Below are 27534 nucleotides of genomic sequence, written 5' to 3'. Positions count from 1 at the left end.
CAGCCTAGTGAATCATCTCTGTACCCCCTCCAAAGCTAGTATATCCTTCCTTAAGTAAGGTGACCAAAACTGCACGCAGTACTCCAGGTGCAGCCTCACCAATACCCTATACAGTTGCAGCAGGACCTCCCTGCTTTTGTACTCTATCCCTCTCGCAATGAAGGCCAACATTCCATTCGCCTTCCTGATTACCTGCTGCACCTGTAAACTAACTTTTTGGGATTCATGCACAAGGACCCCCAGGTCCCTCTGCACCACAGCATGTTGTAATTTCTCCCCATTCAAATAATATTCCCTTTTACTGTTTTTTTTCCCAAGGTGGATGACCTCACATTTTCCGACATTGTATTCCATCTGCCAAACCTTAGCCCATTCGCTTAACCTATCTAAATCTCTTTGCAGCCTCTCTCTGTCCTCTACACAACCCACTTTCCCACTAATCTTTGTGTCATCTGCAAATTTTGTTACACTACACTCTGTCCCCTCTTCCAGGTCATCTATGTATATTGTAAACAGTTGTGGTCCCAGCACCGATCCCTGTGGCACACCACTAACCACCGATTTCCAACCCGAAAAGGACCCATTTATCCCGACTCTCTGCTTTCTGTTAGCCAGTCAATTCTCGATCCATGCCAATACATTTCCTCTGACTCCGCGTACTTTTATCTTCTGCAGTAACCTTTTGTGTGGCACCTTATCGAATGCCTTTTGGAAATCTAAATACACCACATCCATCGGTATACCTCTATCCACCATGCTCGTTATATCCTCAAAGAATTCCAGTAAATTAGTTAAACATGATTTCCCCTTCATGAATCCATGTTGGGTCTGCTTGATTACACTATTCCTATCTAGATGTCCCGCTATTTCTTCCTTAATGATAGCTTCAAGCATTTTCCCCACTACAGATGTTAAACTAACTGGCCTATAGTTACCTGCCTTTTGTCTGCCCCCTTTTTTAAACAGAGGCGTTACATTAGCTGCTTTCCAATCCGATGGCACCTCCCCAGAGTCCAGAGAATTTTGGTAGATTATAACGAATGCATCTGCTATAACTTCCACCATCTCTTTTAATACCCTGGGATGCATTTCATCAGGACCAGGGGACTTGTCTACCTCGAATCCCATTAGCCTGTCCAGCACTACCCCCATAGTGATAGTGATTGTCTCAAGGTCCTCCCTTCCCACATTCCCGTGACCAGCAATTTTTGGCATGGTTTTTGTGTCTTCCACTGTGAAGACCGAAGCAAAATAATTGTTTAAGGTCTCAGCCATTTCCACATTTCCCATTATTAAATCCCCCTTCTCATCTTCTCAGGGACCAACATTTACTTCAGTCACTCTTTTCCGTTTTATATATCGGTAAAAGCTTTTACTATCTGTTTTTATGTTTTGCGCAAGTTTACTTTCGTAATCTATCTTTCCTTTCTTTATTGCTTTCTTAGTCATTCATTGTTGTCGTTTAAAATTTTCCCAATCTTCTATTTTCCCACTAACCTTGGCCACCTTATACGCATTGGTTTTTAATTTGATACTCTCCTTTATTTCCTTGGTTATCCACGGCTGGTTATCCCTTCTCTTACCACCCTTCTTTTTCACTGGAATATATTTTTGTTGAGCACTATGAAAGAGCTCCTTAAAAGTCCTCCACTGTTCCTCAATTGTGCCACCGTTTAGTCTGTGTTCCCAGTCTACTTTAGCCAACTCTGCCCTCATCCCACTGTAGTCCCCTTTGTTTAAGCATAGTATGCTCGTTTGAGACACTACTTCCTCACGCTCAATCTGTATTACAAATTCAACCATACTGTGATCACTCATTCCGAGAGGATCTTTTACTAGGAGATCGTTTATTATTCCTCTCTCATTACACAGGACCAGATCTAAGATAGCTTGCTCCCTTGTACGTTCTGTAACATACTGTTCTAAGAAACAATCCTGTATGCATTCTATGAATTCCTCCTCCAGGCTACCCCGTGCGATTTGATTTGACCAATCGATATGTAGGTTAAAATCCCCCATGATTACTGCCATTCCTTTTTCACATACCTCCATTATTCCCTTGATTATTGTCCGCCCCACTGTGAAGTTATTATTTGGGGGCCTATAAGCTACGCCCACCAGTGACTTTTTCCCCTTACTATCTCTAATCTCCACCCACAATGATTCAACATTTTGTTCATTAGAGCCAATATCGTCTCTCACAACTGCCCTGATATCATCCTTTATTAACAGAGCTACCCCACCTCCTTTCCCTTCTTGTCTACCTTTCCGAATTGTCAGATACCCCTATATGTTTAATTTCCAGTCTTGGCCACCCTGCAACCACGTTTCTGTAATGGCCACCAAATCATACCCATTTGTAATGATTTGTGCCGTCAACTCATTTACTTTGTTTCGAATGCTGCGTAAAGTGTTTTAATACAATTTTTAAACCATGATTTTTAGTTTTGACCCCTCCCATCCCCCTGCCAAGCTAGTTTAAAACCCTCCCAACCGCACCATCAAAACCACCCGCGAGAACATTGGTCCCGTTTCTGTTGAGGTGTAACCTGTTCTAGTACAGCTACAACACTGGCATCTATCCGACAATGTGGAAAACTGCCAGGTACGTCCTGTCCACAAAAAGCAGGACAAATCCAATCTGCCCAATTACCGCCCCATCAGTCTATGCTCAATCAGCAGCAAAGTAATGGAAGGTGTCGTCAACAGTGCTCTCAAGCAGTATTTACTCACCAATAACTTGCTCACTGATGCCCAGTTTGGGTTCGGCCAGGACCACCCGGCTCCAGACCTCATTACAGCCTTGGTCCAAACATGGACAAAAGAACTGAATTCCAGAGGTGAGGAGAGAGTGACTGCCCTCGATATCGATGCAGCATTTGACTGAGTGTGGCATCAAGGAGCCTTAGTAAAACTGAAGTCAATGGGAATCAGGAGGAAAACTCTCCACTGGCTGGAGTCATACCTAGCACAAAGGAAGATGGTTGTGGTGGCTGGAGGTCAATCTTCACAGCCCCAGGACATCGCTGCAGGAGTTTCTCAGGGCAGTGTCCTAGGCCCAACCATCTTCAGTTGACCTTCCTTCCATCATAAGGTCAGAAGTGAGGATGTTCGCTGATGACTGCACAGTGTTCAGTTGCATTTGCAACTCCTCAGATAATGGAGCAGTCCATGCCCGCATATAGCAAGACGTGGATAACATTCAGGCTTGGGCTGATAAGTGGCAAGTAATATTTGTGTCACACAAGTGCCAGGCAACGACTATCTCCAACAAGCGAGCGTCTAACCACCGTCCCTTAACAGTTAATGGTATTACCATCGCTGAATCCCCTACCATCAATATCCTGGGGGTCACCATTGACCAGAAACTTAACTGGAACAGCCACATAAAAACTGTGGCAACATGAGCAGGTCAGAGGCTGGGTATTCTGCGGCGAGTGTTTCACCTCCTGACTCCCCAAAGTCTTTCCACCATCTACACGGCACAAGTCAGGAGTGTGATGGAATACTCTCCACTTGCCTGGATGAGTGCAGCTCCAACAACACTCAAGAAGCTCGACACCATCCAGGACAAAAGAGCCCGCTTGATTGGCACCCCATCCACCACCTTAAACATCCACTCCCTTCACCACCGGCATACCGTGGCAGCAGCGTACACCATCTACAAGATGCGCTGCAGCTACTCGCCAAGGCTTCTTCGGCGGCAGCAGCTCCCAAACCCGCGACCTCTACTACCTAGAAGGACAAGGGCAACACCACCACCTCCACGTTCCCCTCCAAGTCACACACCATCCTGATTTGGAAACATATCACTGTTCCTTCATCATCACTGGGTCAAATTCCTGGAACTCCCTCCCTCACAGCACTGTGGGAGTACTATTACCACACAGACTGCAGCGGTTCAAAAAGGTGGCTCACCACCATCTTCTAAAGGGCAATTAGGGATGGGCAATAAATGCTGGCCTTGCCAGCGATGCCCACATCCCGTGAACGAATAAAAAAAAAAATCTGCAGTCATCACATCTCTCCGCAAAAAAAAACAATCCCCCCGTCCCCCTCTTTCCTTCCTCGCCAAAGTCCTCCCAAATCCGTGCCCATCTTTCCCAAAACTCCATGAATGAATCCCTCCAATCTGGATTCCGGCCCTGCCACAGGGCCGAAACGGCTCACATTAAAGTCACAAATGACATCCTTTGTGACTGTGACAAAGGTAAACTATCCCTCCTTGTCCTTCTCAACCCGTCTGCAGCCCTTGACACGGTTGACCACTCCATTCTTCTCCAACACCTCACCATCACCCAGCTGGGTGGGCCTGCACTCTCCTGGTTCCATTCTTATCTATTTAATCGTAGCCAGAAAATCGCCTGCAATGGTTCTCTTCTCACTCCCGCATCGTTACCTCTGGTGTCCCCCAAGGATCTATCCTTCGCCCTGTCCTATTTCTCACATGCATGCTGTCCCTTGGCGACATCATCCAAAAACATGGTGTCTGTTTCCACATCCACGATGACGACACCCAGCCCAACCGTACCACTCTCTCGACCCTTCCATGGTCTCTAAATTGTCACACTGCTTATCTGACATCTAGTACTGGATGAGGAGAACCTTTCTCCAATTAAATATTGGGAAGGCCAAAACCAGTGTCTTTGGTCCCTCCCACAAACTTCGTCCCCCTAGCCACCGACTCCATCCCTCCCTCTCGTTTGCATCTATCTGAGGCTGAACCACAGTGTTCGCAACCTTGGTGTCATATTTGACCCTGAAATAAGCTTCCGACCACATATCCGCACCATAACTAAGACCGCCTATTTCCACCTCTAAAACTGCCAGTCTCTGCCCCTGCCTCAGCTCATCTACTGCTGAAACCCTCATCCATGCCTTTGTTACTTCTAGACTTGACTATTCCAATGCACTCCTTGCTGGCCCCCTACATTCAAACCTACGTAAAGTTGAGGTCATCCAAAACTCGGTTGCCTTTGTCCTAACTCGCACTAAGTTCCATTCATCCAGCACTCCTGTGCTCGCTGACCTCCACTGGCTCTCAGTTAAGCAACACCTCAACTTCTCATCCTTGTTTACAAATCCTTCCATAGCCTTGCCCCTCCGTATCTTTGTAATCTCCTTCAGCCTCACAACCCCCAACCCTGCCCAGAGATATCTGCGCTCCTCAAATTATGTTCTCTTGAGCATCCCCGATTATAATCGCTCAACTATATAGTGGCAGTGCCTTCAGCTGCCTAGTCCGAGCTCTGGAATTCCCTCCCTAAACCTCTCCGCCTCGCTATCCTCCTTTATGACACTCCATAAAATCTACCTTTTTGGCCAAACTTTTGGTCATCTGCTGTAATTTGTTCTTATGTGGTTCGGTGTCAAATATTTGTCTTATAATACTCCTATGAAGCACCTTAGAGAGTTTTACTTCGTTAAAGGTGTTATATAAATACAAGTTGTTGTTGTTGTAGAGTAAGGATTAAAAAGTAACAAGGGCCATCACCAGCTATGTGGTTTCCCCAGAAACATGTGCCCTGATTAACTTGAGTGTTGCAGAGTATACCGATTTAAGAACAAATGAACAGATTATGCGATAGTTATCGGTAGTGATGTTTTTGGAATTATTTACTTTCACATCTTGTAGACTGTTATGACTTTATTTCCTTCTCTTGAAAAAAAACAATGAATGATGCTTCGACAAGGTGACCTTCCATCGGACACGAGAAGGGACTCTCTTAGGCTACAATATGACATCATGGATGCCAATCCTTTCTGTTGGTGTTACCATGCTTCTGGACATTTGGCTATTGAAAGTACAAGGATAATCTTGCAAAATAATCTCATTTTTTTCTTGATTCCATGTTTTTAAGGATTTAGTATAGTCACGGTTTACAAAATGAATATAACTGCAGAGAAATCAAAGATTCAGGAAAAGAAATCCAAAATAGCTTCTGCTGTTTAAAATAATGGGCTCAAGATTCAGCCTGAGTTGCTCCTTTTTTTTTTGAGCAACTAGTTTAGAATGGAGCATCTTAGAAATTGCAATTCTCGGTATTTAGTTTGCTCCAGTTCTAGTGAGTTAGAATAGTTTCATTTTAGAACAGATTTTTTTTTTTCCAAAAACTTATTTTTCCAGCCACTTATGCCTGTTTTGCAGGTTTAGGCAGCAAAAACTTACTCCATTCTAAGTAAGTTTGGAGTAAGTGTAGATTTTTGTACGCTCAGAAAAACCTTGCCTACACTTAGAAATCAGGCGTAGGAAACGAGAGATGGTGGGGGGGGGGGGGAAGGGGGTTTACAAACATTAAACACTACATTTTAACAAATAAAGAGCCATCATCAATAATAAATGATAAATAAATCAATAAATCAAATCAACATTTTTTTTTAAATCAATAAATAAAAAATTACGTTTCTACTCACCTACTGCAGCACCGGGAGCCCTCCAACAGCGTGCTGGGATGGGGCCCCCCCAGTGTCTCTCTCTCTCTCTCTCCCCGTCAGTGTCTGTTTCTGACAACGAGGGGTTGAGGGAGAGGAAGGGGGAGGGGGAAGGGGGAGGGGGAAGGGGGAGGGGGAAGGGGGAGGGGGAAGGGGGAGAGGGAAGGGGGAGAGGGAAGGGGGAGAGGGAAGGGGGAGAGGGAAGGGGGAGAGGGAAGGGGGAGAGGGAAGGGGGAGAGGGAAGGGGGAGAGGGAAGGGGGAGAGGGAAGGGGGAGAGGGAAGGGGGAGAGGGAAGGGGGAGAGGGAAGGGGGAGAGGGAAGGGGGAGAGGGAAGGGGGAGAGGGAAGGGGGAGAGGGAAGGGGGAGAGGGAAGGGGGAAGAGGGAAGGGGGAGAGGGAAGGGGGAGAGGGAAGGGGGAGAGGGAAGGGGGAGAGGAAAGGGGGAGAGGGAAGGGGGAGAGGGAAGGGGGAGAGGGAAGGGGGAGAGGGAAGGGGGAGAGGGAAGGGGGAGAGGGAAGGGGGAGAGGGAAGGGGGAGAGGGAAGGGGGAGAGGGAAGGGGGAGAGGGAAGGGGGAGAGGGAAGGGGGAGAGGGAAGGGGGAGAGGGAAGGGGGAGAGGGAAGGGGGAGAGGGAAGGGGGAGAGGGAAGGGGGAGAGGGAAGGGGGAGAGGGAAGGGGGAGAGGGAAGGGGGAGAGGGGAAGGGGGAGAGGGAAGGGGGAGAGGGAAGGGGGGAGAGGGAAGGGGGAGAGGGAAGGGGGGGAGAGGGAAGGGGGAGAGGGAAGGGGAAGGGGGAGAGGAAGGGAAGGGGGAGAGGGAAGGGAAGGGGGAGAGGGAAGGGGAAGGGGGAGAGGGAGAGGGAGGGGGAAGGGGGAGAGGGAGGGGGAAGGGGGAGAGGGAGAGGGAAGGGGGAGAGGGGAGGGGAACGGGAAGGGGGAGGGGGAAGGGGGAGAGGGGGAAGGAGGAGGAGGGAGGAGGGGGAAGGAGGAGAGGGGGAAGGAGGAGAGGGGGAAGGGGGGAGAGGGGGGAAGGGGGAGAGGGGAAGGAGGAGAGGGGGAAGGGGGAGAGGGAAGGGGAAGGGGGAGAGGGAGCGGGAAGGGGGGAGAGGGGGAAGGAGGAGAGGGGGAAGGAGGAGAGGGGGAAGGGGAGTGGGGGGAAGGGGGAGAGGGAGAGGGAGAGGGGAGGGGAGAGGGAGGGGGAGGGGTGGCGAGGGGGAGGGGGAGGGGGAGGAGGAGGGGGAGGGGGAGGGGGAGAGGGAGAGAGGGAGGGGGAAGGGGGAGAGGGGGAAGGGGGAAGAGGGAGAGGGAAGGGGAGGGGGAAGGGGGAGAGGGAGGGGGGAAGGGGAACGGGGAGAGGGGAAGGGGGAGAGGGAGAGAGGGAAAGGGGAGAGGGAGCGAGGGAAGGGGAAGGGGGGAGGAGGGGAAGGGGGAGAGGGAAGGGGAAGAGGGAAGGGGGAGAGGGAAGGGGGAGAGGGAAGGGGGAGAGGGAAGGGGGAGAGGGAAGGGGGAGAGGGAAGGGGGAGAGGGAAGGGGGGAGAGGGAAGGGGGAGAGGGAAGGGGGAGAGGGAAGGGGGAGAGGGGAAGGGGGAGAGGGAAGGGGGAGAGGGAAGGGGGAGAGGGAAGGGGGAGAGGGGAGCGGGAAGGGGAGGGGAGGGAGGGGAAGGGGGGAGAGGGGAAGGGGGAGAGGGAAGGGGGGAGGGGAAGGGGGAGAGGAAGGGGGAGAGGGAAGGGGGAGAGGGAAGGGGAGAGGGGAGGGGGAGAGGGGAGGGGGAATGGGGAGGGGAAAGGGGGAGAGGGAAGGGGGAGAGGGAAGGGGGGAGAGGGAAGGGGGAGAGGGAAGGGGGAGGAGGAAAGGGGGGGGGAAGAGAGAGAGAGGGAGGGGGGGGCGGGGAGAAAGAGGCTCAACTGGCCTGGGCCGGGCTGCCGACACTTCGGGCAGGGCCTGCCCCCCGCGAGATGCCGGGCGGGCCCCCCCGCCGCCGGGGAAGGAGGGAGGGAGGGGGGAGAGGGGGGAGAAGAGGGAGGGGGGAAAGAGGCTGAACGGGCCGGGCCGGGCTGCCACCACCGATACTTCAAGCAGGGCCCGTCGGATGCAGGGCGGGCGGGCGGGCCCCACCAACGACATTGGCCCGGGGGGGGGGGGGGGGGGGGCGGCGGGTGAGAGGGCTGATCGGGCTGGGCCGCTGGGCGGGCCCCGCCAATGACAGGGAGGGAGGGGGTGGGGGGAGATGGGGAGGAGAAAGCGGAGAAGAGGGAGGAGGGGGAAGGCTGAACGGCAGTGGGAGTGGGGGTGGTGGGGGGAGCTGAACGGGAGGAAGGTCCAAGCCCTGATCTTTGTCCAGGGAGCCCATTCGGCCAGGGCTAGGGTCGGGCCCCTCCCACGCAGAGTCGGGGACCTAGAGCTACTGCACACGCGCAGTTTTTCAGAGCTGGAACCTGGCTCCGCCCCTGACCCCTTGTGCTGCGCCTCGCTGAGCACGAAGACGTCCTGAGGAGGCCGGAGAATCACAGGGTAAGTTTTCGGCGCCCTTTTTATTCCAGAAAGTCGGCGCACCTTATAGAGATGCGCCGTTTTTCCAGAGGGCTGAAACTTGGGCCCAATGTGTGAATACACATCTATTTTACCAGTATGTGGGAACTCTTGTCTGAGCTGAGAGTACACCTGTACAAAATCTCCCCACCCCCCGGGCACCCTCTCTGACATTTAGAACATCATTCTGTTACCTTAGCTATTTCATCAATAAAGCAGACATGTGTCACAGGATCTCTTTTCTTTGTCAAAACCTTCTGCAAGTGCTGCACCTAAAGAAAGGAAACGATCAATTTAACATTAAAAATGATAAGTATTAGTCATCAACAAATATTAGATTACCACCTGCAGGTGCAGTCGTCTTCATTCCTTAAAAGAAATTCAACATCACTGAACAGGAATTGCTGTCACCCCACAATGGATAAATCACTGTTTCTTGAAAAATCTGGGGTTTAACTTGTCAGATAGTCTACTTCTACACCAAGGTATATTCTGGAGGAAGCCATAATTATTTTCCTGAAAGAGGCAGCATTGTGATCATGCGCAATATCAAGGGTACTGAAACAAAACAGTGAACAAAAAGCATTTCCAAGCCATATCAGTTCAGAAACAGAAATAAGCGAAGTCTGGAAGAGAGTACGTCATGTGGAGGTTGAACTGATTTCAAACAATGGAAGTAGGTAATACAACACACTTCCTTGTTGATTCAAACTATACAAATACCAAAGACGCATAAATAGTCGATATTGAAGTTCTGAATAGCCTATTGTCCCAAGCTGACAAATCATGACAATACTGAGGAAGAACATGAGAGGAACATTTTGTCTATTGGATCATAATTAATCACTGCCCAGATAGAATGAACTGTAACTTTTTCTGGCAGGTCCTGCCCAACCAGGAACTAACATTATCCAATATGATCCTCTCGGTTAGAAGTGTAATTACCTAGTCTTGTTCAGAAATGAACAGTTCCAAGATTGACAAAACAGTTTAGTCCTTTTCATGTAAAAGGACTGTGCCCTGTGCACATTGAATCCAAGCATCATTTATTCATATGTGGGCAGGCACCAGGAATTTGTGAAACAACTAAAACCCATTAACAATCTTAGGCAAAAACATAAGATGGAACTTCAGAACTGCCCTACCCACAACTTGTTTAAAATATTGTAGTTATACCACCTATGCATGGACTTCACTAATCTGTCTGGTCAAACCAAGACCTAGTAAGGTTCAGTGAAAGAAACTTAAAGGCAAAGTCATGCTACCCATTGCCAAGCACAGTCAACTGATTAGGGTAGTGCGATGTGAAAGTAAAATACTTGCCAGAGTGCTGGTTGGACAGATGGACATTGTGGACTGAGGCTAAACTTTAGGCAAAGTTTCAACTGATTTGTGAACATTGCTGGACCAAGCTATTTAGGACATAGAAACCATACAACAGCTCCCAAACCATGCAACCTTTTGTGGAAAATGGCTTGGCCAATGCATCTTTAAGGGAGCAGTGTTGCAAATGTTCTGTGTCCATGCTCGATTCCCTCTTTGATCCAGAAGGGAAGAGTGCTTTTGTGCCAAAATCTTCTAAGATTTTTCTACATTGAAAAAAACTGATCAACAACAATTGCAGTCTTAAACTGCTCAAGTTAGATGTTCCTCAGTGAATAAGTTGCTTGCATCAATAACTTGTGCCAAGTCTGGAGCAGACTTCACCTAAAAATCAACAACAATTGACTTCTCCACCACCCTAGTTTTGTTATCTATTGCTGGGCAGAATTTTTTTGCATTCAATATGAATGTTAATCAAAAGCTAGTATGGGAGAGCGGCTGCAAGTTGGCAAGATGGATCCATTCAAAGAAAGGATAAAAAAATTCATTTATATAGATCTCTCAATATCCCAAAGCACTTTACAGCGAATTAATTGATTTTAAAGTTAGACATTGTTGTTATGCAAGCAAATGCAGCAGTCAATTTGTATACACCAAAGCTCCATAAACAGCAATGAGATAAATATTGGCCAGGACATTGGGAGAACTAAAAAAAAAAACAGAAAATGTTGGAAATACTCAGCAGGTCAGGCAGCATCTGTGGAGAGAGAAACAAAGTTAATGTTTCAAGACCTGATACTTTGCACTGGGAGAACTCTCTCCTTTGAAATCATGCCACAGGATCTTTTATGTCCACCTGAGAGGACAGACAGGGCCTCGATTTATCGCCTCATCCCAAAGATGCCACCTCAGGCAGTACATCACTCCCTCAATACTGCACTGGAGTGTTCGCTGGATTTTGTGCTCAAGTCCCTAAAGTGGGACTTGAACTCACAACCATCTGACTCAGAGGCGAGTATGCTACCCTGCCACAGCTGACACGAATATCAACCTAGATTATCTGTTCTAGTTCTAGAGTGGGACTCCAACCTATGACACTGACTGAGACAAGAGTGCTACGACCCATTGGCATTGGTGCTAAAGAACTCTGCAAATCACAGTTACAAATATAAACTCAAACAAAATCAATAAAATTCTAAAAGAAAATTACAATTTTAGCCAAAGAATGATGGCAATTCCTACATATATATGTGGAAGTTCAACAAATGAGGAAGAATTCATTATTAATTGATGCTACATAATTTCCAATTACATTCAATAAAAAAAGGTCAACACAATCTTACTTGTCCACATGCAGCACAAATTTGATCCATCAATTTCTCCATATTCGTCCAAAGGGCAGCACGGAACGCTGGTGTGTTGCCTGGGGTTGGCATTGTGGCTCTTCCAGGACCTGCTAATTTTGAAAAACAAGAAAAAGAATTTTTAAATTATAATGGTGGAGGAAAAAATGAATGTAAGTATACTCTTGTAATTTAGGGTGAATTAAGGACAATGCCTCTCATTTATATGAAGTTAACATTCAGAGTGTATTTGCTATCATCAAATGTTATGGCCTTGCTAATTGTATTTCTATTCCCACAATATAATTTTTGTATAAAGACAAACTTGCCTCTTGTGGTGGCCTGAATAGGCTGAGTTAACATTTTTATATCCAAAGCACTGCTGATATTATCTTCCAGAGACAATCGATATCCATCGACTACACTATTGATGGTCTCTTTCAAGGTTCCAAGGTTGTAGAAAACTTGAAGTGCTGTTCCTACCTGTGTAGGATTCTTATTTTAAGAAAAAAAACATTTTGTTATTCATGTTTAAGGATAAATTGCTAGATCTGTTCCGACTTATATTAAGCAAAATAAGGACTACATTACTTAGATTAGTATTTCTAACAAAAGGTTCTGACTCTTGAAATATTCCAGCACCGTACCTGTTAATTTAAAGATTGATCATGGGCTATATGCATTCTCCTTATGTTTCACAGCCATCTACTAATGCCTTTCTACCAAATAAGTCTATACTATCCATATTATACCTTAACTTCAAACATAGTCAGATAAGCAACTGGAAAGAAGGTTTACATACTGAACTTCAAAGAATAAGGAGCATTCAACCAATGGTAGGCAATACACTTTTTCCTTATTCGTTCAACCACCGCATGAAGAATATCATAGAAAAACATAGAAAATAGGTGCAGGAGTAGGCCATTCGGCCCTTCTAGCCTGCACCGCCATTCAATGAGTTCATGGCTGAACATGCAACTTCAGTACCCCATTCCTGCTTTCTCGCCATACCCCTTGATCCCCCTAGTAGTAAGGACTACATCTAACTCCTTTTTGAATATATTTAGTGAATTGGCATCAACAACTTTCTGTAGTAGAGAATTCCACAGGTTCACCACTCTCTGGGTGAAGAAGTTTCTCCTCATCTCGGTCCTAAATGGCTTATCCCTTATCCTTAGACTGTGACCCCTGGTTCTGGACTTCCCCAACATTGGGAACATTCTTCCTGCATCTAACCTGTCTAAACCCGTCAGAATTTTAAACGTTTCTATGAGATCCCCTCTCATTCTTCTGAACTCCAGTGATTACAAGCCCAGTTGATCCAGTCTTTCTTGATATGTCAGTCCCGCCATCCCAGGGATCAGTCTGGTGAACCTTCGCTGCACTCCCTCAATAGCAAGAATGTCCTTCCTCAAGTTAGGAGACCAAAACTGTACACAAAACTCATCACACTACAAGACTCCAAGTGAGTTTCTCAGAACCTATACTTTCAGGCAAGCTTGGATATTCTCAATGTTAAAGATGTATGCTTTTGAGCTGAGAACACAAGCAGCAATAATTCATTTGAACATAGGAATTCCTGGATGAAAAAAGGCCAAGGTCCATCCAGTTCGTAGTCTACCATCCTGGTAGTCGCATGATACAATATTGAAATTGTTGACTAATCAATTAGTTTACAACAGACCCAAACATGAGGCAAAGACCCCCACCCCGCCCCATATCATGGAAAGTTTTGGGAACCATTAGTCCAAAATCACCCCTTTCTCCCATGCAAGCTACACTTACCATAGGTCATGTCTCAAATAACTCATTTACAGTATCCCAAAATATTATCTCAAATAAATCTACCTAATTTTCATTTGAATGAGTCAATGGGAGATTTTACCTACCCCAATATTGAATGGGGCAATGATTGTGTTAAGGCAGAGGTGGTGAGGAATTTCTTAAGTGTATTCAGGAGAACAACAGTTGATGTTGTGTATATAGACTTTCAAAAAGGCGTTAGATAAAGTACCACATACTAGGTTTGTTAGAAAAATTGAATCCCATGGGATAAAGATCAGAAGCAGCAAATACAAAATTGGCTAAGGGATAGAAAACAGTGTGGTGGTGCTTTTCGGACTGGAGGGAGGTATAAGTGGAGATCCCCAAGATTCAGTACTAGGACTACTGCTGTTTTTGATGGACATTAATGACTTGGACTTGGGGGTACAGGGCATAATTTCAAAATTTGCAGATGACACAAAACTTGGAAGTGTAGCAAACAGTGCAGAAGACAGTAATAGACTTCAGGAGGACATTGACAGGGTAGTGGAATGGGCAGACACATAGCAGATGAAATTCAACACAAGGTGCTGCATTTTTGTAGGAAGAATAAGGAGACAATACTTGCTAAATGGTACAATTTTAAATCGGTTCAAGAAAAGAAAGACCTCAGTATGCTTATGCACAAATCTTTGAAGGTGGCAGGACAGATTATCAAAGCAGTTAATAAAGCATATGGGATCCTGGGCTTTACAAGTAGAAGCAGAGTACAAAAGCCAAGATGTTTTGCTAAACCTATATAAAACACTTGTTTGGCCCCAGATGGACTGTTGTGTCCAATTCTGGAAGGACGTGAAGGCTTTGGAGAGTCTACAGAAGAGATTCCTGGGAGAGTCTACAGAAGAGATTCCCGAGATGGCAAGACTGACATATGAGGAGAGACTGGATCGATTGGGCCTATATTCACTGGAGTTTAGAAGGATGAGAGGGGATCTCATAGAAACATATAAAATTCTGACGGGACTGGACAGGTTAGATGCAGGAAGAATGTTCCCGATGTTGGGGAAGTCCAGAACCAGGGGACATAGTCTAAGGATAAGGGGTAAGCCATTTAGGACTGAGATGAGGAGAAACTTCTTCACTCAGAGAGTTGTTAACCTGTGGAATTCTCTACCGCAGAGAGTTGTTGATGCCAGTTCATTGGATATATTCAAGAGGGAGTTAGATATGGCCCTTATGGCTAAAGGGATCAACGGGTATGGAGAGAAAGCAGGAAAGGGGTACCGAGGTGAATGATTAGCCATGATCTTATTGAATGGTGTTGCAGGCTCGAAGGGTGGAATGGCCTACTCCTGCACCTATTTTCAATGTTTTTATGTTTCTATTTACTAGAATGGCTCCAGGAATGAGGGATTACAGTTACGTGGATAGATTGGAAAAGCTGGTGTTGTTAGCCTACGAGCAGAGAAGCCTAGGAGAAGATTTGCTAGAGGTGTTTAAAATCATGAAAGGTTTAGATAGAGTAAAGGGAAACTGTTTCCAATGAAGATTCGATAAGCAGCAGACACAGATTTAAGGTGATTAGCAAAAGAACCAGAGGCGACATGAGGAAAAACTTTATGCATGGAGTGGTTAGGATTTGGAATGCATTGTTTGATAGGATGGCATTTGCAGATTTACTAGCAGCCTTCAAAAGGAAATTGGATAAACACTTGGGAGAAAAAAATGACAGGAATATGGGGAAAGGGGGAATGGGACTAACTGAATTGGTCTTTGAAAGAGCAGATGCAATGGGCCGAATGGCCTCTATCTGTGCTGCACTTTTAGTGATTCTATCAACACTATCTGTTTTCACCATCTCCATAGGAAGCCTGTTCCATAAATTTACCACTTTCTCACTGAAATAATGTTCCCGCAATTTTTTTTTGAATTTACCCCTTTTTTGAGTGCAAGCAGTATCTTCTGGTTCTATTGTTCTGGACAAGGTGAAATAACTTGCTTTATCGAGTCCCTTTAGAATCCCAAAATAAAGTCTAAATTGGAAATGCCCAAGTGTTTCAGTGGTAACAGGTGTGACCAGTGACACTGAACCTGAAAGAATACCTAGTGCAAACCTGAAATTTGTAATAGGCACTAAATATAACATTTCTTTATCTCTCCAGGACTTTTGAGTGTTGATATCTAAAAATAATTTTAGGCAGAGGCCAAACAGCACTCATTCTGATTGGCAGATGTGTTTCAGCAATTTCTTTGTTGTGGTTGAGGCTGCATTCTGCCATAAAGGGATGCATAATTATTGCAGCTAGTAGCACGAGTTATGCTTGCCTGTTCCTTGCGGGGGACTCTTTCTCCCCAATGGGCAGGCCCTGCAAGCACGGAACTTGGTCCTCTGCGATTCTAAGACTGGCCACGTTCTTACTGATCTGCTGGATTGCTGTCCAGAATGGTTGGATGTGGGAGCATAACCGGCACGATGGGTCAAACGGCCTCCTTCTGTGCCGTAAATTTTTATGATTCTATAACCTGAATGTGCGGATAAGGATACCGTTCTGGCTGCAGTCCCACCAGCAGTCGCCTAGCATGGAGGGTGCCAGTGCAGGATGCAATATGTGCGATTTATGATTTTGAACTGGCTTTCCTTCATTCTGCTGCAGGTGGTGGTTTTTAGGGTCCGATTCTATATTTTTTGCCATTCCTCCTCCCTTAATTTTTAGCCTAGGTCACCAACCACAAAATCCAAGGTCCAACATTTTGCCTCAGCCCACCAATCCACATTGTTCCAAGTCTGCAGTTTGATGTCATGATACATTAAACCCACAGGTACCATATAGTCATGACTTAATAAATTATACATGCCACATTTATAAATTACAAATGTACATTCTTGCAAACTCAATAAAAAGAAACCTCAGTGTTAGAGGTAGTAAAGGTACAGAATTCTGACTGGCAATAGTGCGACCACTAAATTTAACGCAAAATGTTGAAGACATAGCTCGTGCAATTTGCTGTCGACATACGCATTAGTTAGGAAGTGTGTTGCACACTGGTACCATATATGCCACATGGGTTAGTTTCAAAACATGGCAAGCAGTCCTGTAAGCCTTTGAGATGTGTGCTACATAGCTCTTGCCCAACCCTGGCCACCTAGACTTCAAGCATTTCTACTGCATTTCCCTTCCCTTTCTTGTTGCACATCTAGATTCGGTTGGCATAGAGCAGTAAAGCATTAAATCACAGCGCAGGGTTGACAGCTTGCTTCACTTGAAGGACGTCCATGTTGACTGCGAGGGTGGCGTCAAGCCCACAACTTCAGTAGGTTTCCTACTAAGAGTTAGCCATGCTGGAAATATTTTAATTTGGTTTGCTGAGTCTGTTGTACTCGGAGACTATTTATATTCTCTATATTATTTGACGATAAATGCAATCTCCATAATGGAAAATACTGTGCTGTGAAATTCCATTCCATTCCCAAAGAGAAAATGTAGCTGTTGCAGTAACAGTTTTCAGCCTGCTAAACTTTCATTGCCTGAAAAATCAAATTAAGCTAAAAAGTAGGATTATCCATAGTTAAAGGAATATTCTATGGCAAAACTGATTATGGAATTTTATGAAAATACTGCTTCCAAATATGACAAAATGGAATTTGTAGTGCTTAAATTAATGTAACAAATGTACTCATCCCTTGATGGCCTCCCAAATATAATCCCATTTCCTAAAACAAAAACAGCAAATGCTGGAACCACAAGTAAGTCATCAAATGAGAGAACAGACAAGTTAACATTTCAGGTGTAACCTTGTCATAACAAAAATGAACAGACATTTAAATAGAATCTGAGCAAAATGGGCAAAAACATACAGAAAAAACAAGACGAAATATCAGTGAAAGGGCCTACACCTGAATAAAATAAGAGGTGGTGAGATCTTTACATCAGACAATGGAAAGAAGCACAAAATAAATTAAAGGCATATAAGAGAAACAAAGAACCAGTGAATAGCCCAGGCAGTGAGAGGTAAATCAGATCTAAAATTGAAACAGGAAAATCTGCCAAAAAAAAAAAGGGGCTCAATTTTCTCCAATTATCTGCGCCGTATTTTTGGCGTGCACTGTTTGTTTTGGAGTAAATTCAAATTCCAAGTTTCCCCAAAGTTTCTTCACTAGCGTAATTCAAGTAGGTAGGATTTTTTTAGGCTACGATTTTTTTTAAAACCTCATTGGGGGCGTAACCTGCCACCCGCGCCAATTCTGGCTATTTAAGAAAATTTGGCTAGCTCCGATTTACTCCCAAATTTTCTTCGGATGGCGTATGTGACCACTCTGGAAAAACCTTCTGGGCAGTTAACAAAATTGGCGCAGGTAAGAGAATCAGAGTAGCAGATGCAGTTCCACGGCCCGGACAGCAGCAGCAGAGGGAGAAAGGAGAGAGAGGGGAGGACAGAGGGGGGAGGCCTTTCGACCAGGGTTAGGAACGGCACCTGGCACCGGGAGGGGAGGGAGACCTGCCGGCCAGGTTTAGGAGCGGCACCGGCTCCAGGAGGGGAGGGAGACCTGCTGTCCAGGATTAGGAGCAGCACCAGCTCTAGGAGGGGAAGGAGGCCTTTCGGCCAGGATTAGGAGCGGCACCGGCTCCGGGCGGAGGGAGGCCTTTCGGCCAGAGCTAGCAGTGGCAACCGGCACCGTGAGGAAGGAGGCCTCTCGGCCAGGGCTAGCAGCGGCAACCGTCATCGGGGGGAGGGGGGAAGGAGGCCTTTCGGCCAGGGTAAAGAGTAGCACCTGGTACTGGGAGGCCTTTCGGCCTGGGATAGGAGCGGCACTGGGCATGTGGGGGGGGGGGGAGAAATAGACTTCTGGCATAAACTCGTTAATAATTTAATGCTGGAATGCTGCTGCAATGTGCAAGATGCTTGTGCAGGTTGCTGTGAGCTGGCCAGAATGTGATGTATGTTTCACTTTCGAGCCTCAGCCCGCAGTGTGTGTCTCGTTACCCTGGCAACCTGATCTTTTTGGCGCAGATCTTAGGCTCCATCCCCCAAAGTTAAATGACAGGCTACACGGTGCCAAAATCAGCAATTCAAATGGGGAAAGTTGGATGATTTTTTTTTTGCCATAGTTGGGCCCCAATAAAACATACTCTTCAAGTACTTCAAAAATTGACTTTGGGGAAAATTGAGCCCAAGATGAGGTCCAACAGGCCTAGAAGAAAGCCAGTAGGCTAACACTAAGGGTACAGATTTCTCCTTTAGTACTGTGTTTTGATGAAGGGTTTCTGCCCCAAGTGTCAATCTGCCTCCCCTCCCGCGACAGATAGACCCATTGCACATTGCCAATATCCCGCCGTAAAGAAAGTGATGGCTATAATTAAGATCTGAAGTTATTATCAGTGTTAAAGCCAGAGGACTGCAGAGTGCCCAGGAGAAAGATGAGGTCTTGTTTGATGAGCTTCACTGGAATATATGAAGCCAAAATCAGGCAAGACAGAGCGGCAGTGGGATGAGGAATTAAAGTGGCAACTCTTTCGGTTTGCCCATCCAAGGTGCCTGGAGGCACTCAGGACATGATGTTTCAGATAAACTAACATTTCAGGCATAACCCCTGGGGTGGGGGCTCTCAATCGAAATACCATGCTGCTGGGGAAATAGTACTAAAGGAGAAATCTGTACCCTTAGTGTTAGCCTACTGGCTTTCTTCCAGGCTTGTCGGACCTCATCTTGGGCTCAATTTTCCCCAAAGTCATTTTTTGGCGTACTTGAAGAGTATGTTTTTTTGGGGCCCAACTATGGCAAAAAAAAAATCATCCAACTTTCCCCGTTTGAATTGTTGATTTTGGCACCGTGTTGCCTGCACATTTGGTATCTATCTGCCTTCCTTTTCTGCCAGGCTCCTGTGCTGTTGCAGCCTGCTCCACTTTACCAGTTTTTCAGGAGTTATGCCCCCCCCAACTCCTGAGCTATACACGCATTCTGTGTCTGATCAATGCCTTAATTTCATTGATATTTTTTCCATTATGCCTCCTACTGTATGATGTAATCATTTTTGAAAAAGGGTCGATACCTAAAATATTAACTTGTCTTTTCTCACAACAGATGCTGCCTACAATGTTGAGCATTTCCAGCATTTTCATTTATGTTTTATAACTTAGTTATTTTCAGTACTTAGCCTCAGGCTTGAGAACAAGTTCAGTTTGATTGTACAATGTGAAACACCTTCAGCCATTCATTGCTTTTAATGGTACTAAAATGACAGCTGTAGTTTTGAGAGTAGGAAAGATGGAGCGTATTGATGCCATGAATAACACATTTTTAAAAATTAATTTATCTGCTGAAAAACGGTGAATACCACGGAAAATGGGTAAAGAAAATACATGCATTCCAGAAAATCTCTCAAACTGCTTTACAGAAAATTAATTGTTTTTGAAGTGTAGTCACTGTTAGATGTGTAGACAAATTCAGCAGCCAATTTGCACACAGCAAGTACCCCCAAATAACAATGAGATAAAAGACCAGTTAACCTTTTTAGGTAGTATTGGTTGAGGGATAAATGCTTACCAGGACAGAGGGAGAACTTCCCCGCTCTTTGAATAGTGCTATGGAATCTTTTGTCGAATTCAGCAGGTAAATGGGGCCTCAGTTTTATATCTCCTCTTAGCGAGAACACTTCCAACAATGCAATATTCTCTCCGTACTGCACTGTAAAATCAGCCCAATTTATATGCTCAGGTCCTGGAGTGATACATTCTTCTGAATTAAGCAAGAGTGCTACCAGCGACCTAAATTATCACAGAAAACTGATAATTAAAAAATTGGAAAAGGTTATTATTCAAATCTGATCCTGGAGCTTACCATGTAGGCTTTTAAAATAGTTTCTTTTTTTAAACAAGTGTATAACATACTCTCATCCCTATATACGGCACTTTTTATTTCCAAGTGTTTTAGTCATAATCTTATTGATCTCATCACCAATAATAAAGTATGAAATACTGCTCTTTTAATATTAATAACTTTCAGTCTATTCACACTGACGAGATGGTGAATCATGCAGATTAATTGATATTGTTCCTAATAATTCAAATTGATAGATATAGTACATTAAATGCTTTTTTAATTATTCGTTCCTGGGATGTGGGTGTCGCTGGCAAGGCCAGCATTTATTGCCCGTCGCCAATTGCCCTTGAGAAAGTGGTGGTGAGCCATCTTCTTAAACCACTACAGTAGTGTGAAGATCCTACCATAGTACTGTTAGGGAGGGAGTTCAGGATTTTGACCCAGCGACGATGAAGGATCGGTGATATATTTCCAAGTCAGGATGGCGTGTAACTTGGAGGGGAACTTGCAGGTTCCCATGCACCTGCTGCTCTTGTCCTTCTAGGTGGTGGAGTTCACGGTTTGATAAGTGCTGTTGAAGTCTTGGCGAGTTGCTGCAGTGCATCTTGTAAATGGTACACACTGCAGCCATGGTGCACTGGTGGTGGACGAAATGAATGCTTAAGGTGGTGGATGGGGTGCCAATCAAGCCGGCTACTTTGGCCTGGATGGTGTCGAGATTGTGGAGTCTTGTTGGAGCAGCACTCATCCAGGCAAGTGGAGAGTATTCCATCACATTCCTGATTTCTGCTTTGTAGGTGATGGAAAGGCTTTGGGGAGTCAGGAGGTGAGACACTCGCTGTAGAATACCTAGCCTCTGACGCACTCTTGTTGCCACAGTATTTATGTGGCTGGTTCAGTTAAGTTTCTGGTCAATGGTGACTCCCAGGATGTTGATGGTGAGGGATTTGGCGATGGTAATGCCATTGAATGTCAAAGGGCGGAGGTTAGACTTTCGCTTGTTGGAGATAGTCATTGCCTGGCACTTGTGTGACGTGAATGTTACTTGCCACTTATCAGCCCAAGCCTGAATGTCATTCAGATCTTGCTGCATGTGGGCATGGACTGCTTCATTATCTGAGGAGCGGCAAATGGAATGGAACACTGTGCAATCATCAGCGAACTTATGATGGCGGGGAGGTCATTGATGAAGCAGCTGAAGATGGTTGGGCCTTAGGACACTACCCTAAGAAACTCTTGCAGTGATGTCCTAGGGCTGAGATGACCGACCTCCAACAACCACCTTCCTTTGTGCTCGATATGACAAGCCAATAGTGTTCCTCTCTTCCCCCCTTCCCCCACCTCCGGATTCCCATTGACTTCAATTTTATTGGGCTCCCTGATGCCACTCTTGGTCAGTTGATGTCAAGGGCAGTCATTCTCACCTCACCTCTGGAATTTAGCTCTTTTGTCCATATTTGGACCAAGGCTGTAATGAAGTCTGGAGCCAACTGGTCCTGGAGGAACCCAAACGGAGTACTGGTGAGCGGGAGATTGGTGAGTAAGTGCCACTTGATAGCACTGTCAACGACACCTTCCATCACTTTACTGAAGATTGAGAGTAGACTGATGGGGTGATAATTGGCCGGGTTGGATTTGTCCTGCTTTCTGTGGACAGGACATACCTGGGCAGTTTTCCACATTGTCAAGTAGATGCCAGTGTTTTAGCTGTACTGGAACAGCTTGGCTACAGGCGCAGCTAGTTCTGGAGCACAAGTCTTCAGCAAGACAGCCTGGATATTGTTGGGGCCCATAGCCTTTGCTGTATCCAGTGTGTTCAGCCATTTCTTGATATCACGTGGAGTGAATCGAATTGGCTGAAGACTGGCTTCTGTGATGGTGGGGACCTCAGGAGAAGGCCGATATGAATCATCCACTCGGCATTTCTAGCTGAAGATGGTTACAAATGTTTCAGCTTCGTCTTTTGCACTCACACTGAGGATGGTGATATTTATGGAGCCATCTTCTACCGTTAGTTGTTTAATTGTTCACCATTTACATCTGGATGTGTCAGGACTGATGAGCTTTGATCTGATCCGTTGACTATGGAATCGCTTAGCTCTGTCTATAACATGCTGCTTCTGCTGTTTAGCATTCATGTAGTCCTGTGTTGCAGCTTCCCCAATGCCTGGTGCTACTCCTGACATGTTCTTTTACACTCCGCATTGAACCAGGTTGGTCCCCTGGCTTGATGGTAATGGTAAAGTGAGGGATATGCCTGGCCATGAGGTTATAGATTGTGGTGGAATACAATTCTGCTGCTGCTGATGGCCCACAGCGCCTCATGGATGCCCAGCTTTCTGCGGCTAGATCTGAATCTATCCCATTCAGCATGATGGTAGATTGGTAAACATAATAGGAGCAGGAGTAGGCCAATTGGCCCCTTCGAGCCTCCTCCTTGAAGACGAAGTTAAGTAGGTTTTGTTCTCGTGTTGGTTCTCTTACCACCTACTGCAGGCCCAATCTGGCAGTTATGTCTTTCAGGTGCTACTGAGTCACTCTTGATGAAGTCCAGCGTACATTCTGTGCCGTTGCTATCCTCAGTGCTTCTTCCAAGTGGTGTTCAAACATGGAGTACTGATTCATCAGCTGAGGGAGGGTCATAGGTGGTAATCAGCAGGTGGTTTCCTTGCCCATGCTTGCCATGAGACTTCATGGTGTCCAAAATCAATGTTGAGGACTCTCAGGGCCACTCCCTCCTCACTGCTTTACCACTAGTGGGTCTGTTCTGCTAGTGGTGCAGACTCCGGGGTGGTGATGGAGAAGTCTGGGACATTGGCTGAAGGTATGATTCTGAGAGTCTGGCTAGGGAACAGAATTTGTGGCAGGGACCGAAGACAAAGGCTTCGGTCATCCCAATATTTAGTTGGAGGAAATTTCTGCTCGTCTCGTACTGAATGTGGGTCCTGCTGTGTTGCGCTCTGTGGTCAAGTAGCAAGGTGTTGCTTTCAGGGCTCATACATTGCCTAGCTGCACAGCACAACGCAGAGGCCCACACATCCCATGAGCGGAAGCGCTTCCTGGAATCACGTGGGCCTGGACCACCAATCACAATGTCGTCGAGCTGCAGTATGCGGACGACGCCTGCGTCTGCACACATATAGAGGCTGAACTCCAAGCCATAGTCAACGTATTTACTGAGGCGTACAAAAGCATAGGCCCTACGCTAAACATCCGTAAGACAAAGGTCCTCCACCAACCTGTCCTCGCCGCACAGCACTGCCCCCCAGTCATCAAGATCCACGGCGTGGCCCTGGACAACGTGGATCATTTCCCATACCTCGGGAGCCTCTTATCAACAAGAGCAGACATTGATGACAAGATTCAACATCGCCTCCAGTGCGCCAGCGCAGCCTTAGGCCACCTGAGGAAAAGTGTGTTTGAAGACCAGGCCCTCAAATCCACCACCAAGCTCGTGGTCTACAGAGCTGTAGTAATAACCGCTCTCCTGTATGGCTCAGAGACATGGACCACGTACAGTAGACACCTCAAGTCGCTGGGGAAATACCACCAACAATGTCTCCGCAAGATCCTACAAATCCCCTGGGAGGACAGACGCACCAACATTAACGTCCTCAACGAGGCCAACATCCCCAGCATTGAAGCACTGACCACACTTGATCAACTCTGCTGGACAGGCCACATCATTCGCATGCCATACAGGAGGCTCCCAAAGCAAGCGCTCTACTCGGAATTCCTTTACGGAAAGTGAGCCAAAGGTGGGCAGAGGAAATGTTACAAGGACACCCTCAAAGCCTCCCTGATAAAGTGCAACATCCCCACCGACACCTGGGAGTCCCTAGCCAAAGTCTGTCTTAAATGGAGGAAGTGCATCTGGGAGGGCGCTGAGCACAGAGTCTCATCACCGAGACCATGCAGAAATAGCGTGCGGCAAACCAGTCCCACCCACCCCTTCCCTCAACGACTATCTGTCCCACCTGTGACAGAGACTGTGGTTCCTGTATTGGACTGTTCAGCCACCCAAGGACTAATTTTTAGAGTGGAAGCAAGTCTTCCTCGATTCCAAGGGACTGCCTATGATGATGATTCCCATTCATAGTAATGGGAGCTCCGAGTTCATAAATAAAAACACCACTTTTAAAAGAAAGTAATAGGGCCCCAAGTTTGGTTTAATCTAAGTTCCACTCATGTACCGTCGAAAGGACTGCTAAGATCCTGATGGTACTTTGGGTGGAAGTTTCATGGAAGAAACCGTCCAGTGGAAAAAATAGGCCTTACACACCGATTCTGGGCGGCAAATGCGATCCTCGGCAAAGTAATGTCGAGGATAAAGTCGGGACCAGGGAGGGAGGGAATGGGGAAAAATAAAAAATTTTCAACACATGAAAAAAAAATACAAATTCTTCAGGAGGACCCCATCCACCAAAATCACTACAAAAGAAAAGAAAACAAGTGCAATAACCTTTTCTTGCAGGTCTTCATACTTACCATTCAGGTAAGACCTGGCTCCACACGGCGGTCTCTTCTGCTGCTGGAGCAGAGGACCGCCCAGACCAATCTGGGGAGTCAGCGGACGGGAGGACTTTTGTGGACGTTGCACGCCGGTGCACGCCAGTGGACGCTCCCCAGCGGTCTTCTCTCCCCGCCGGCATGAGGATATGACCAAACTCGCTCGGAGGGTAGAGCGCCCAGAATACATGGAGACTGCTGAGTTTGGGCAGCTGGCGGTAAGTTAACCAAACTCTGGCCCATAGAAATTAAATTAAATTCAATGTTATATAAAAAATTTTTTTTTTTTTTTTAAAAACATTTTTTTTTAAATTGCAAAAGTGTTAAACATAAACTTACCTCCATGGGCAGGGTTTTTAATATAAAAATAAGTAATGACATTTATTTTTTTTATCTTTTAAAAGTCTTAGCCTGGTAAAAGCAGGCCTTAGCACCTGCTTTTACCAAGCGTAAGAGTTTGAAGGAAAGTCGCTGGGCAAGAGTTGGGCTATTTGCCCAACTCTCCGCCCACAAAGGCCCTTCTCCCGGGGAGGCGCGCGATCTGTCAATTTGCGATCAGATTGCAAGTTCCAGGTTTAGACGCGTTCACACATCGTATGCACCGGGAGAGGCCGCAATTTACAGTCCATTTAGTCCTCAGAGGCTGTAATGTTCCTAAAACAGTACAAACAATATTTAGTTTGGATTGGATTGAATATAATCCTGTCACTTTTTAAAAATGTGCTTAAAATTTACAGTAATTCTTGTCCACTGGCTAAATAAACCTAACCCTTTTATACAGTACATGCAATTACAGCATTTGCTGTAATTATCCTAACAATGCAAATGTTACAGCTGATTCACTGGCCGAGTATGATCTTTCCTCTTATATATGAAACAGTACAAGGGGCTCGTTTTTCCCCATGACTTGCTCCAATTTTTTTTGGAGTAAGTTGTTTTTTATGGCATAAGTTAAAAAATGCCAATTTCCCCAACAATATTTGCTCCAGAGTAAGTCACTTAGGTTAGACTTTTTTTACTTCAGTTTTTTTTTTTCAAAAGGGGGTGTTCCCATACACTTACTCCACTTTTGGCCATTTATGCCATTTTGGTCAGCTAAAAGTTACTCCAAATCCACTTAGGTCAACACATGTGGCCAGCTCTGAAAAACGTTGCGGGCAGTTAACAAATCGGCGCAGATACAACCTGCACCAAGCACCAAACATTCAATATAAAAGTTCAAATAACTACATAAAAATCGGGTAAACAATTGAACAACAATTTAAAAATTGTATTAAATTCTACCTTTAGTTGAAATTGGCCAGGGACGGCAGCGGGTTGGGTCGGGGGTGAGGGAGAGGAAAGGCTACAAAGTGCTTCACAACATGCTGCTCGAAATCAAAGTCCTCCAGGTTGAGCGGGAAGATGATCCCTCACACTGGGCATTTTTGGCCGTCAATGCTCTCCTCTCTGGTGTCCTGTGAATTCTCCTTGCCATCCTGGCTCTGCACCAAGTCAATACTTCGTTGAGCCCGTGCCGGCTCTCTGCAAGAGAACTTCAGCTAGTCCCGCTCCTCCGCCCTTGTCAAAAGGGCCACAGCCCATCTGCCACTAAAACTCACATGTCCCTTCATCACCTCCAGACTCCATTACTCCAATGCAATCCTTCGATATCAGTGTGCAGCAGGCCAGTCAGCCCGGGATAGGAACAGCGTGCATCGGCCCCTCCCACACAGCGTCGGGCTGCAATGAGTGACTGCACATGTGCGCACACTCTAGCGTGCATGTGCAGAGGTGCCGGCAGCATTTGTTGTGCAGGACTGTAGCTCCGCCCCCCGCCCCACGAGAAACGCCACACCCGGGACACAAGTAGAGCGGCCAGAATGGGGGCACATTTTTTCAGTACCGTTTCCAGCGCACAAAGTCAGCGCATTTACGGTAAGTGCGCCGAAAAAACTGCTTGGGGAAAATCTAGCCCAAGATCTTCATCTTGATCTTTATCTTGAATGGTATCAAGATCTGAAGCAATCATACTCTGAATGGAAGTCATTAGCCTGTTACACTTAGTTCAAGTCCTTGAGGAATACAAGGTTTTTTTTCTTTTGATGTAAAGGTCATTTCTACACTGCACTATAACATCTAAAAGCCTCTGCTGAATTGTCATTTAATATTCCAAAATAGCCAGTGTGAATAAAATGGCAACATATGTAGACAATGCTAATGCATGCTCTGCTCCGTTAATCAATGAGAGTGCAATTAAATGCAAAACTTTCTTGATCATCTTTTAGACACCCAAGGTTCTTTTCTTAAATTATTCTGTTGTAAATGCATACCAACCACGTTTTCACATCAGCTATTTGCTATTATCTGCTCTATATCAAGCTGTGGCTCTGTGGTACCGTTAGTTTAGCATAAGCAATGAGGAAACTGTTGCAGTTGATTGGAGAACTTCAATGCCTCTACTATTTATCAGGAGCAAAACTCTGCCAGATCTGGAAGGGAGAATATACCCTGTATCACAAGAACATAATACATGAACTTTAATTCACAGAAAACGGCCATTTGACCATGTCAAATTTGTTTGTTTTGTCTTATAACACTCCTGTGAAGCCCCTTAGGACATTTTACTATGTTAACTGCAACAACAACTTGTTCTTTGTTGATTGATCTCAACCGCACTTAACCACCACCTTCTTGGCATGTCCCTCAATCTGTATTCTCTATAGGAACACATCTCGTTACCTCTAGTATCATCAGGTATCACTTTTATCTCCCGAGTCAGAAAGGTTGTGGGCTTAAGCCACATTCTAGAAAAGCACATCATTTAAGCTGAAGCTTC

The 27534-nt window shown here is 45.9% G+C and overlaps 1 protein-coding gene across 2 annotated transcripts in view; it reads right to left on the bottom strand.

The window, feature by feature from the left end:
* The window catches only part of cog5 (component of oligomeric golgi complex 5), a 189139-nt gene that overhangs the window by 63305 nt on the left and 98300 nt on the right, over window positions 1-27534 (bottom strand). The window contains exons 8-10 of one of the 2 annotated variants that reach the window (XM_070897430.1): window positions 11954-12119; window positions 11625-11737; window positions 9153-9230 (exon numbers count right to left, since the gene is read on the bottom strand). In XM_070897430.1, the coding sequence (XP_070753531.1) occupies window positions 9153-9230; window positions 11625-11737; window positions 11954-12119 (357 nt within the window). The remainder of the gene's footprint in view (window positions 1-9152; window positions 9231-11624; window positions 11738-11953; window positions 12120-27534) is intronic. The other variant, XM_070897431.1, reaches the window with a different exon arrangement.

This window comes from Pristiophorus japonicus, chromosome 13 (genome assembly GCF_044704955.1).
Source record: "Pristiophorus japonicus isolate sPriJap1 chromosome 13, sPriJap1.hap1, whole genome shotgun sequence".
NCBI lineage: Eukaryota > Metazoa > Chordata > Chondrichthyes > Pristiophoridae > Pristiophorus > Pristiophorus japonicus.
This window is presented reverse-complemented; position numbering and strand designations above follow the sequence as displayed.